The following is a 13155-nucleotide window of genomic DNA, read 5'->3' on the forward strand; positions in this document are numbered from 1 at the left end:
CAGGCCGAAGGCTGCAGGGCCGGGGACCCCTCGGGCCCCTCCAGCGGGGGGCCGCGCCTGGTGCCCCCGCTCCCTGAAGACGCCCCCCCAGCAGAAGCGTCCGGGTCCGACGCCAGCCCTTCGCCGCAGCGTCTCCCCGCAGCATGCAGCTGCGCCGTGCTGACTGTGCACCCCTTGCCCGGACACGCTGGCGGCCAGCAGGGCCCCCCGCCCCCCTCAGTGCCTGCTGCCCTCCCGCCCCAGGCGGCTGCCCCCGCAGCCCGCGCCGACGGGGAGCTGCTGCCCACCGCACCCGCCAGGACCCTCGACCAGCCCAGGGAGCCAGGCAGCCTGTGGGTGGGGGTCCAGAGAGCCCTGGAGGGGGAGCCGTGGGGCAGAGAGCCCAGGGACGCGAGGTGGGGGGCCCCCGGTCGCCTTTTCCATCTACTTGGTCCTGTCGGGGATGCCCGGCCCCCTGCGTCCCCCAAAGGCCGGCTCGCCCCCTCGCCCGGCCAGACCTGCCCGCTGTCTGGGCCCTGACGGGCTGGAGCTCGCCCGCGCCTGAGCGCCCCGACTGCAGGTGCGTTTGCTCAGGGAGGCTCGCTCCTCGCCGCGCCCCGCCGCCCTCCCCTCCTGGCCTTCCCAGGCTGAGGAGCCGCAGACCACACCCCCGCAGCTGCGCCCTTCTCGCCCAGGGGGTGGGCCTGCGCCTCGGGTCTGCCCTGGGTCCAAGCCGGATTTGCCCGCGTGGACTCCAGATTAAGAGGCTGGTTGCTAAGGAAACGCCCCGCAGCTGGATGGCGTCAGCGTGGCCCCGGCCGAGTTCCCAGCACTGGCCGGGCCTCCTGCCCTCCCGACACCGGATGCAGCGTCCGTCTCGCCAGCCTGGGGAAGGCCGGCGGGGGAGTACGGTTCCCAGATGGCCCCTGGGAGGAGGGGCGCGCACTGCTCTCGGGGCCCCTGGCAGAGACCCGCAGACCGGGCAGCTTCAGTGTCACGGGGGCCAGGGGCCCAGGAACCGGGCGTCGGCGGTGAGGGCTCTTCCCGGGGCGGGAGGGCCAGGCTGTCTGGGCCCGGCCGGGCAGTGGCCAGCTGCTGTCCTCAGGCCTCGTGCCCATGTACCCACTTTACCCGGTCGTGCGGCCGCCCCAACGCCCTTGCTATGGCCTGATTGCCGCTGGGAAGGCCCCATCTTCGGAGACAGTCACAGCTGGGGGCTTGGGGAGCAGGAGTCGTGAAGCTGGGGCAGTTCAGCCTGCGTCTCGGGCGCGCTGAAGGAGATGGCGCGTCCGGTGTCAGCCGGGTGGCTTCGCCCCTGGCCCAGGGCGGTGGGGTGGGCCGTGCAGCACCTTGGCCTGGCCGTGGCGTGTGGGCCTGGCGGGGCTGGGAGGGCGTGCGGAGGTGCTGGGCGTGAGCAGCGCTGTGGCTGCTGTGCCTGGCACAGGGCGGGTGTCGCGGCCGGCCAGGCCCACACGTCTTGGAGACCAGCTTCTGTGCTCGCCTGTGAGTGGGGCACCGAGTTGGCTTGGTAGGGAATGGGGGGGCGGGGAGCAGGTCGAGCTTTGCAGGCCTGTGGTTGCAGAGAGCGGGAGGGGGCGGGGTGGGGAGTGGCGGGCACCAGCCAGAGCCACCCGGGAAGGGCCTCGCCTAGCAGAGGCAGATTCGTGACCACGCGACCTGTTCGTCACCACCGGGTAACACAGGCCAGGGAAGAAAAATAAGCTCAGCTCCTTGTCAGCACTTTCCACCCGGCCATTTCCCCCCACCTAGGCCTGTACCGGCCCCTCACCCCCTCAGCCTCGGCTCTGGCACCCCCACCCCTCGGTTCAGAGCTCAAGGCAGCCGGCCCCAGTAAGACCTCCCCACTCGGTCCGGCGACCTTTCGGGGCGCCCCCTCCTGCTGGCACCCCTCCTCAGCAGGCACGGGCGTGGGGTTGCGCTGTAGCCTTTGTGGCTTGCTTTGTGAGCACCAGCCGGTGCCAGCAGCTGGCCCACCGGGACGGCCTCCGGGCTCTGGCCAGGCGCGCCCAGCGAAGGGGGCCGTGAGTAACCAAGCGAGCGGCGGGCGCCTCTGGGGGTCAGGCCAGCACACAGACGCCAGCTCCGTGCCTCCTCCCCTCTGATGCCACAGGGTGGACAGTGGGAGGCAGGACAGTAGCTGGGCCTGCACCAGCGGCTGGAACCTGGGGCCAGAGCACAGCCCTGGCCTTCGAGAGGCTTTAGAAGCGAGGCCTGGAGGACACACTGCCCCAGCGGCCACCTGGCCGCCTGGGCTTCTTGCAGTGGCCAGCCATGCCTGTGACGCCCAGGGGGTCTGGCGCGAGAGAGCTTGGCCCGTGCAGATGGGCTTCTGCGCCCACCTTTTGTGTCTGTTTGGGTGTGGCTGCTGTAGACAGCCGGCAGCTGGGTTTATTTTTAGCTCAGCCCAACAACCTGTTCCCCGCCCGGAGCCCCAGTGAGCCAAGGTGCTAGCGGGCCCTGTTTGCTCACCTGTCCGCGGGCTTCCCTCCGCTCCTGCCTGCTTTTATATAAGGATGTTCCATCGTTTCCATCCGCCTTTCCGCTAGCCTCAGAACGGAAAGAAACAGCTGAATTCACAATCCCACAAGATGTCAGAAATTGAGCAAATCAGGAAGGCGATGAGGATTCAGACAAACCAGTCAGCACAGCACAGGGCCCGGTTTCGGCTGATCACATACCAGCCAGGGCAGATTCAAGCCAACTCGAGCGCATTGAAATGATATACAACATGGTCTAGGACTACACTGTAGCTCTCAAGCTTCAAATAAATAATGGAAAGTAAACAGAAGTTTTGTATATTAAGTTCAAAATTATGCTGCTTAATAAACTTAGTGAAATCACGTTGGGAGTTAAAGTGTTTTCATGAAGCCATGAGAAAGTCCTAGGAGCCAACGCCTGTGGCGTATTTAGTATTCAGAAGTGAGCAGGCAGCGAGTGGCAGAGGCTGAGGAGTTTTGGGGCGAAAAAACGGGGTCGCAAAGGAAATCAGAGAAGGTAAAGTGTAGGAGTGAAGATAAGAGCAGAGATTGGGGAAGCAGCCACAGAGCAAAACCAAAACATCCTTTAGCAGAACTGCTGAACTGACCAGCTTGTGGAATTTTAATAGAACCCAGTAACCAAGCTTGGGGATAAGAAAGGGCATCACCACAGACGCTGCTGCAGGCTACGGAAAGATAACAAGGTGATGGAACACTTTTGCCAAAAACTAGACAAGTCCAGTAAAACAGGAGACCTATAACTTAACGAAATAGATGCAAGAAGTGGAAAAGCTGAAGAGTCTGACCAAAATAGATCAAGAGAGGCAGGGTGGAGGCCTCGAGAGGGAGGGGGGGTGTGTGAGAGAGAGCCCCCCTCCGGACTGGGGTGCAGATAAGGATCATCACACCAGGTTTGCACCCCACCGCTCATGAAGCTCATCAGCGCTGAGTCCCGCTCAGGAAATTCTCACCTACGGAACCAAGAAACCAGGCTCTGAGGCTGACTGCCTGTCCCAAGAAATAGTTGTTTTACCAGAAACTTTGCGTTTCCAGGCTAAGAAGGGGTTGAACGAGAAAGGAGGCGGTTCTCATGGTGTGGGCACCTCTTGCCCTCTATCACTCACACTGGGCATTCCCTCTGTCTCATACCTGGACAGAGACTGCAGGCCGCCAGCCTAGGAAACCTACCAAGGAGGAGGAGGGAGGACCTGGAACCTGGTGGAGGAAAGGGGCCAGTTCCTGCACCTGGCGCCATCTGCAGGGCAGAGCAGGAATTACAGGCAAAGCTGCACCTGGGGTGGGCCTGGCGCTGGGCTGGCTGAGAACCCCCACATGACTGAAGGAGCACCTCCAAGATCCCACCGCCTTGCACACGTGCGTGGTTCCTGGCTGTGGGGTGCCAGGTGCCTCTTTCTGAAATGGAGCCTGATGCTGCTGCCCGCGAGCAGGGGGCAGGGGTGAGGGCACCTGCTTCCACACCAGTCACCTGCTGGTGCCCCCAGGTGTTGGCATGTGGAGATGGCCCCTGGTGGAACTTTTCAGAAACCTGGACCCCCCTACCTGGCCCCCTTGCTAGGTACTGGTCCACACATCGTTGTGGCTACCCACCGAGGGGCACGCTGGGGGCACCCTAATGGCTACGTTTGCTGAATGTAGGAGACTTGGAGCCACAAGAAGGTGAAACAGGAGTTTGGGGTTTATTAGGAGCACCCATGTTTATTAGGACCACCCACCGGTGTGTATATAGGGTCTGATAGGACTTGTACGTGCGGGGGGGAATGCAGGAAGTGTACCCACACACGGGTGGGGTGCATGTTTGTACCGGGCCTGGGGCTTCTTGCAGTTTCTGCTAAAGACAAGGTAGGGGGCTGAAGCTGTTTGCAGGACAGAGTGCACGTGCTCTGCCGGCTTGTTTGTCGGCCTCACTGGGGAGTGTGCTCCCCCATGGACATCAGCCAGGGTGGACAGGGGCACTTGAGGTCCTGTCAGAGTTAGCCACAAAGCGCCAGCTCAAACCTGACCCCCAGGAGGGCTCCGGGTGTGGCTGCCCTCCACGAAGGCACAGCATCGTCCACTCAGAGTTTGTCCATCACAGCAAGAGCATCCCCCAGGCCAGAGCACCCTCCCTGGCACTGGGCTGGGTCCTCACACGCACCGGGTGGGGTCCTTGCAAGGCCCACCCCCGCACAGTCCCCCAGGGAGCCTGGCACTCAGAGCCACCTTCTAGAGCTAAAGCCTCAGGCCAGGTCACATGACACTGGCACAGGGAGTCCCTCAAGCCTGCCTTTGGGGGTGGGGGGAAGGCGCCCTGCAAGGTTGCTAGGGGCGTGGTCAGTCCCGTGGCCACTGGGCAGGAGAGGGTCACACTTGGCAGAAGGGAGGGTCCTAGCCAGCTGCCCCGCCTTCTGCGGCTCAGCAAGAGAGGACGTTCCAAGCTCCCCTCCGGAAAACGTGCTAGAAACTAGGCCTGTGTGTAATGTTAGAGGGTCTAGAGACGCCCCCAGCCCTAGCCAGTGCGTGGGCCTCCTCGGCCCAAAGCTAACCACTGCCCTCTAGCCAGCGTCAACCTCTTGGCCTGAGCTGGAGGAGAAGCCCCAGGGCTGGCGGGGGAGAGGAGGTTTGGACCCTGGCTGGCCAGGCCAGGACCTGCTGGCAGGTGTCGCTTCCCATGACCCCCACCCCAGGAGGGGCCTCAATGCCATGTGGGAACCACTAGGGGCTGCACCCCTGCCTGCAGGCCCCAACTGCAGTGACAAGGAGCTGCCCTACAGCTGCCCCCAGAGGGCCAAAGCCCACCCACCTGGCCAGGCCCCCGAGGGCCTACCCGAGTGGAGCCCGAGAGGCAGGGTCCGCGCACAGAGGCCACCTCACGAGCTCCCCCAGGGAGCCCAGGCGCGTCAGAGCGCCAATGTGGGTGGCCTGTGCTGTCAGGAGGCGCCTGGTCCTCAGGCTCCCCATCTCTGCCGGGGCCAGTGCTGGCCTGAGCCTTCAGCCGCGGTGCCAGGGAAGCAGCAGGAGCCCTTGAGGTCAGGCACGCAGTGGGCACCTGGCGGGGTCTGCCTTCTGCTGAGGTAGCGGCTGGCTAGCGGGGCCTGGGCCAGGCCGGGCAGGGCAGGGTGGCAGAGAGTAGCCGCATCTACCGCTGGGCTCAGGGTGCTGGGTTGAGCTGCACCCCCACCCCACTCCCCACCCCCCACCTGCCTGGCGATGCCTCCTCCCAGCTCCGGCTGGCGCAGTGTCTCGGCTGAGGTCTGGGCTTCGGGCTGAAATGCGGCCCCTGGAGAGACTGCGAAGACCTTTGGAAATCAGGTCTTTGCAGACAGAGCCAAGTCGGACGTGGCCACAGCAGTGGGCCCTCACCGGCAGGACTGTGCCCTCACGCGAGGGAGGGGCGCAGAGAGGGGAGAGAGGCCGGAGCAGGGGCAGTGGGAGCGCCAGGCGTCCTGGCTGGCATGGGGACGCCGGCCGGAGGCGGCCTGGGACAGACCCGCAGCTCTCGCCCAGACTGTGACCTCCAGCCCGTGGAGCAGGAGGCGAGGAGCGGGGCAGCCCCCACAGACGGGCGTGTGACTGCGGCGGGCTCTCCTCCCAGACGCCGGCCGCCTGGGCCCGGAGCACGCAGGCCGCGCCATCCCACGCTTGCCTCCTCCCGTCCCCCGGCTCCTCAGCTCGTCTCCCTCCTGACTCGCGGGCTGGGACTCGGCGGCCCTTCCCGCCGCCTGCGCTCAGGGAGCCACAACAGCGCCCTGGCAGATCACGGCTGACCGCCCCCAGCCGCTCTGGGTTCCCCCGCTTCTGGAAAGGGCTCTCCGCTGCTGTCGGGTCTCGGCCTCCTAGGTAGGGGGTTTCGTGCCTGGGGCGGCGGCGGGAGGCAGGCACGGTTGCCCCTCTGCGGGCGGTGACCACGTTGCTTGGTGGCCAGAAGAGTGGCCTTGGCCAGCGACTCACCTCAGAGACACAGCTCCACCCGCAGGTTGGATCTAGGGCTCCCCCCTTTCATCCCCAGGCCCTTCATACTCTCTTACACCTGGGCCATAGCTGCACCCACTTGGCCCCCGAAGACGGAAACGTGAGGGTCCTCGCTGCAAGGGGACGGGCTCTCGGAAATGCAACAGCTGCCATCACGAGACCAGAAAGGTGCTGCGGGCGAGGGGAACCCGGGCGCTGCTGGTGAGAGTGTTAAACAGGAAAAGGGACAGTTGCGTGGAAAACATGGCGGCTCCTGAAGCATTAGGAATTGATGCGCCTTAGCGCCCCGTGACTGCACTCAGAGACTCGGAGGCAGGGACAGTACTCAGCATTATGTACAGTAGCTGAGAGGCAGAAGCACCCCAGCGCCCCTCCGCAAAGAAACAGATGGACACATTGTGGTATATATGCTCAGTGGAATATTATTCAGCCTCCAAAAAGGAAGGACGTCTGGCCCATGTGACGACTTGGATGCACCTTGTGGATATTATGGTCAGTGAAATAAACCAGGGCCAAAGGCCCAGCTGCGATCCACGGCTGTAAGGTGCCTAGAACAGTTAAATTCACCACACAGAAAGCAGAACGGAAGTCGCAGGACCTGAGGGGTGGGGGAGGGGTGTCGGGACGGACAGCTCTTGTCCAGTAGGTAGAATTTCAGTTACATTCGTCAGGGTTCTCCAGAGAGAACATACCAGAAGAATATGCACAGATGAAAGACTTCCCCAGGGAATTAGTCTGCGTGATTATGGAGGCTGATGAGTCCAGACCCTGCAGGTGGACAGTGGGCCGGGGACAGTGGGCACTGCAGACCCCGCTGAAGGCAGCGTGCAGGTCGGCTCAGCCTGGCTTCCAGCCAGCGTCCAGCTGACTGAATGAGACACCCCCAAAAGCAATGCAGGTCCCTGATGTCAGTGCTAACAGCCCCCCCCAAACCTCTCAGAAACACCCAGACCCCGGAGTAATCCAGACCCGGACCTGGGGGCTGAAGGCCAGCCACGTTGACCCCTAAATGCCCTCAGACAAGATGAGTGTCTGGGGGTGAGGGCAGGAAAGGCTGCCTGGCCGCATGAATGTACTCAAGGCTGCCCACCCGCACCCCGAAGAGTGGGGAACACGGTGACATCTGTGTCACGTGTCTCCCCCAGAGAATCAGTTCTAAAAAGCCCAGGCTCTGGGACCAAACCGCGGGCTTGCGTCCATCGTGGGGCCACGTGCCAGGGTGCACATTGTTGAGATGCTCTGAGCTCCTTTGGCCTCAGCAGAAAAGCTAGACGCAGTCGGGGTGCCGGTGGGAGGACGGGGTGACGCTGGCTGCTCCATCCGTCACAGCGGGGCCTCGGTGCCCGTCTGAGCCTGTTGGCTCTCCCGGCCTGGGGCCAGGCCCACGCAGGCGCTGTGGATGTTTGCCGATGCGGGCAGGCGGGGAGGCAGGGCCCTGACAGTGGCTAAATCGCTCTGCGCCCCAGTTTCCTCGCCTATAAGGTGGGGAGAAGGTGGTGGCTCTTGTGACCTGTGTGTAGCCCGCTGTAGTGACCTGTGTGCAGCCCGGGTCGGGGCCTGGCGCAGAGCACGAGGTAATTGCCAGCGACCACTGTCGTTGGGGTGATGACGCCAGGCCCCTCCCGCACACCCGCGCCCACGTGCCCGGGGGTTTCCTTGCAGAGCCTGGCGCCAGAGAGGCCCAGCGAGCCTGTGACGTCCTTCGGAAAGGGGGTCCTGGCTCATCCTGCCTCCTGGCAGAGGACTAGAGGGGCGCGAGCCGGGGTGGCTGGAGCGGAGCCTGGTACCCCCTTTCCACCTGCACCTCAGCCTGGCAGCGCCCTCCCGGGGCCGCCCTCCACGCGGCCCGGCGCGTCATCACACTTCCAGCCTCGGCACCGCCTCTCCCACCCCTTCTCCGTCTGCTCCCGTCCCGCTTCCTCGAGACGCTCCGGGCTCTGCCTGCTCCACCCGCAGCCTCCTCAGCTGACCCCCACCGCCCCAGAATCGGATCCGAGGGACACAGCAGAGTTGGCGGTCCGCACCAGCACCCGTGCCAGCCGAGTTTGGGGTGCTCAAGCCGCCTCTCCCTTGTTGGCTTGAGTCGGGGCCCGGCCTGGACAGCTTCGGCGTCTCATGGAGAGTCAGCCGTGAGGCTGTGGCGGTGGGCATCCGGGGAGAAGCTGGCCGTCCTCGTCCAGCCTCCCTCTGCCATCGGCAAATGCGGCCCCTCACCCCTGCTGAGCTCCGGTAAGGCCCAGCGCGTCCAGGGCCCGTCTCGTCACATCTGGGCCCTGAACACCAGGAGGCGGCGCCAGCCCGCTGGGCCGCTGGGCCTGGACGAGTGGGTGCTGCGGCCGGAGGGGGGCAGGGGCACCGCCGCTCTCCCTGACCGCTGCTGACCGCCTTCTGTCCCACCCCTGCTGCGGGGCCGGCCCGAGGGAGGGGCTTCGTTGCTGATTTCGGCAGGGACCCACCAGGCCTGGGTGGTGGCCCAGGGGCCCCGCACCTCGCTGACTCCACCCGCCGCGCTCTTCCCCACTCTTCATTTCCCAGTGCATTGCCTGGACGGACCCGGAGCCCCTGGACGCCTCCCCGTCCGAAGCACACAGGCCGCCTGTTGGGTAAACACCCCCCGGGCTGGCGCCTGCACCCATTGCTCCCCTCCTGCTCCCCGAGGAAAGCAGCAGCGACCTGGGGACGGGCAGGTGGGCTCAGGGCCCAACTCAGTTCCCGTGTTAGTGCAGAGGGGGCGGCTGAGCCCGGTGGTCTTGAGGTGCCCAGCAGTCGGGAGGCTGCTCTGACTCCTGTGTGCCCGAGGTGGGAGGGCAGCGGGCTCTCCATCTCCCTCCACACCCCCAAGAAGCCAGGGAGATGTTTGCTAGGTGCCAGCAAGCCCCTTGCTCTTCTGCATACAGATCACCTGAGCCCACAGCCCGAAGGCCCCGGGCAAGGAGAGAGGCCAGCAGCTGCCCCAGCCCGCCCATTCCAGGAGCAGCAGAGAGGGGGACAGAGACGGGACTCGCCTCACGTCCGAACCAGCAGAACGGATGAGGGGGTGCAGAGGGCGGGGGTTGAGACCTCTGCGGTATTGCTCATCTCTGCACAGGAGACCGGGAGAGAAGGCGGGGCCACCGAGCGGCGGTGGATGAGAGCTGAGAGTGCAGGCGCGCGGCAGCCGTGCTGGGCCATGAGGCTGTGGGGGAGGCCGTCCGGGGCGAAGCTGGCCGTCCTCTTCCTGCCTCCCTCCGCCATCCGCGAATGCGGCCCCTCATCCCTGCTGAGCTCCGGGGAAGGCCCACGTCTTCCACACAGCTCCCTCTGAACCCTCAGTCTTCCCAGCCAGGGGGCAGGGTGGTGGTCTCTCCTCTGCACGCAGGCGAGCTCCTGATGGGCCCTGGCAGGGTTGGCGCGCCTCCGCGTTGCCCACGCGGCTGGTACATGCTGAATGCGTGGTGCCCTGGCCAGTCAGTCGTTCTCCGGAACAGGAGGAGGGGCACAGCAAATGCGAATGAGCTGGCGGCCCACTTGTGTTCTCTATGCAGCTCCGTCGATTTTCAGAGCATCTTCACAGGCCCCCAGGTGGTTCTGTAGCAAAAAGGCCGATGCCGCCGTGACAGATCTGGGGTGGCAGTCATCCGGGGTGGCTCACCCCGGCCGTGGGGGCCGTGAGATTTCCTGACTGCACTTGTGCCTTGGGGGCCTCCCTGGGACAGTGCTGGAGGCTCGCTGCGCATGGTGCAGACGTTTCCTGTTTGGGCTGCCACCAGGCGTGACACGAAATGACTTCTGACTGTTTGCAAACAAGCTCAAAGGCCGACGACGCGCCTTCCAGTGAGGATGCTCTGGCACGTGAGATCCTGGGACGCCTGGCACCGGCAGGGCTCACCAGATGTGTTGCAGGATCTAAAGCTGTTCTCACACAGGAACTCCAGAATGTTTAGAGAAATACACACACTGGCCTAAGCAACAGAGATACTGCTCTTCTGCGTTTGCTTTTCTTATTATTGAGGTCATGTTGGCTTTCGTGACTATGTACTCAGGGGTCACGTGTGTCCTTTTAAAAGGTGCAAGGCTTCCCTGGTGGCCTGCGCGTCAAGTCCCGCCGCCATCACCATGGAGGCCCGAGTTCCATCCCTGACCCCGGAGGTGACGCCAGGGTGCAGCAGACTCCTCCTGTCTCCCCGCTGCTCCCCTCTTCAGTGGACTCACCTGTTCTGCTCCCCACTCTGTCTCTGGGGAGTCCTCTCACCCCTGCACTCCGGCCTGCACCCCAGATCTTCTATGCAAAAAGAACTCCAAAAAACAACGCTGTAAGTTCCCTGTCGGAGACTCTGCGGCCGACGAGGCCAGTGGGCTGCTGAGGCGGGGCAGGGGGCGGGGACCGAGGCCCGGCCCGAGCCTCTGCTCCGCCCAGTCGCCACTGGCATCTTCCACTTTTCGCCAGAGGCGCTGTGGATGAAGCTCAGATTTCTGGGTGGAATTCCCAGGTATTTCGCACGCCACCCTCGGCCAGGAGCACCTGCCGGCCCTGGCTGGTGGGGAAGCTCAGACTCCCCGGGGCTCCTGGCGGCCAGAGGGGCTCCCCGCGTGCCGTCACCCCCATACTTGGTCTTCTCTCCCACCTTCTCTGGAGCTTTGTTTTGTGACCCTTTGTCACCGCTGTGGCTTCTCTGGCCGACCACCCCCAAACGGCAGACCCCCGGGGGCTCACCCCAAGCTCACCCTTGGGAAGATCACGCCACTTCTGTGATTGCCGAGGGGCCGGGGCTTTCTCTTTTGGGGGTCCTCTCTCAACTCCCTCCAGTCACACAGGCCCCAAGATGGCTCCTGCGTCACCGAGGGGAACGTCACTGCCAGGTCATCGATTTCTTCATCGCCTCTGCCACAGCCTTGGGCCACGGTCAAACCCCCCCAGCTGGACTGCTGGCACCCTCTGGCTAGGCCGCCATGTCTACACGGCACCCCTGAAACTGCCCGTTCCCCTGCGCACACCTTCCACCACCTGCTCTGCTCTTGGGGAAGTCTGGAGTCCGTCCTTCGTGCTCACGGGCCTCCGAGCCGGGCCTCCGCGTCTCTGAGGCTACTTCTGGGGTGTCAGCCTCTTCCCGCCAGCCGGGACCTCCACACGACCTCCACCTTCACCTGGCCGCTTCCACCCATTCCGGGCGGCGCCTTGAGGCTGCCATCCTGCGGCCTCCCCTGCCCTCTCCTGGCCGTCGGAGGCCCTGACCCTCTGCTGGCCTGGGCAGGCTTTCACTGCTTTGCAAGCCCTGGGCGGGGGAAAGGGGGGGACAATGTGCAGGCTGCTTCCCTGGGTGCCCAGAAACCCTCGCCAGGGTAGTTGTTTTCTGATAGTGACATACGAGACAAAGGGCTCAGCCCTCATCCACGTCAAAGATCTTACTGTAAGGAGAAAGGGAGGCCAGGAAGCCCAGACCTCTGCTTCAAGAGGCGGGGGAGGGTTGAACCCACCTCCTCACCCCAAGTCCAGCATGGGCCCATCACCCAGCCCTCCCCCACCGCCAGCCAGCCCACCCCAGCTCTCGAGCTCGCTGGGCCCCGGAAGCCCAGCGGCCAGTCTCTGGATAAGCCTCCATGGGAATGCCAGGCCTTACGGAGGCGAGGTGACAAGCAAGTGTCTGCCGTCACTGTCCCTCCCCGGCAGGGTGGCAGGCGTGCAGCTGCCCGAGAGCCCTAGGGAGAGTGGGGACGGCTCCATGGGGATGGCCGGCTGGAGGGCGCCCCGCCCCTGCGCACGCCCACTGTCCAGCCCCCACCCCAGGCCGCACAGCCGCACCAGCGTCACCCCTGGCAAGACTTCGGCGGGGGCAGAGCAGGGGGCAGCCACTGGCTGGGGGCGCCCTCAGTAAGCTGTTTGCATTATGAAGTCGCCAAGGGGAAAGCCATCCCTGGCCTGTGCTTCGCTGCGCCGCGGTCTCCACTCGCGGGGACTGACCGCCTGCACCTTAGTTTGGAAGCCCATTCCCAGCTCTGGCTAAACTTCTCCCCCAGAACGGGAGGGGAGGGGGTGATGGATGCAGGTTAAGGGGGAGGCATGGTGAAGAGTCAGGGCTCCCTCCCAGCTCATCTGTCAGTGCCAGAACCTTCAGGCTAATTTTAATGAACTTGAAGTACACAGAAGACCCTTTATTCCCGCCCCCGCCCCCCCAGTTCTTGGCAAGAGGGTCCCGGGAAATGCCTGTTTTCCCATGGGGTGTCTCTGTGGGGCTTTCCAAGGGCTGGGGCCTGAACTCTTGCCAGCAAGGGTTCACAGTAACATCCTCTTTGCCAGGAATGTCAAAGCTGTTTTCCGAGGTCAGCTCGGGCAGGGGCGGGGGGCGGCCAGGCACCGATGGGGCCGGGGCCTCCCCCACAGGTGAGCCATGGAAGGAAGCGGGCAAGAAGCGCCAGCGGGCTCAGAAGAAGAGCGGGGGCGCGGTGCCCTCGGTGGGAGGGGGCCAGCCTGGGGCCGCGAGGTCAGGGTCGGCGGGGTGCGCGGGGTCGCCGTGGGTACGCTGGTGCCGCACCAGGTGAGTCTTGCGGCTGAAGCTCTTGCCGCACTGCGGGCAGGAGAAGGGGCGGGCGCCCGTGTGAATGGCCTGGTGGCGCACCAGGTTGGTCTTGGAGCTGAAGCTGCGGGCGCAGACGGCGCAGGCGTGGGGGCGACTGCCCGTGTGCACCGCCTGGTGGCGGCCCAGGTGCGACTTGCGGCTGAAGCGGCGGCCGC

At 64.6% G+C, this 13155-nt stretch overlaps 2 protein-coding genes across 2 annotated transcripts in view; one reads left to right on the plus strand and one right to left on the minus strand.

Annotated features, from left to right (window-relative positions):
- KRBA1 (KRAB-A domain containing 1) overlaps positions 1-2834 on the plus strand; it is a 13766-nt gene extending 10932 nt beyond the window's left edge. The window contains exon 16 of the mRNA XM_012733850.1: positions 4-2834. Within this exon, the coding sequence (XP_012589304.1) occupies positions 4-519 (516 nt within the window). The 3' untranslated portion in view covers positions 520-2834. The remainder of the gene's footprint in view (positions 1-3) is intronic.
- Positions 2835-12844: 10010 nt separating this feature from the next.
- Positions 12845-13155, minus strand: part of ZNF467 (zinc finger protein 467) — a 5088-nt gene continuing 4777 nt past the window's right edge. The window contains exon 5 of the mRNA XM_012733851.1: positions 12845-13139. Within this exon, the coding sequence (XP_012589305.1) occupies positions 12845-13139 (295 nt within the window). The remainder of the gene's footprint in view (positions 13140-13155) is intronic.

Source organism: Condylura cristata, unplaced genomic scaffold (genome assembly GCF_000260355.1).
Source record: "Condylura cristata isolate star-nosed mole 26May11 unplaced genomic scaffold, ConCri1.0 scaffold00042, whole genome shotgun sequence".
NCBI lineage: Eukaryota > Metazoa > Chordata > Mammalia > Eulipotyphla > Talpidae > Condylura > Condylura cristata.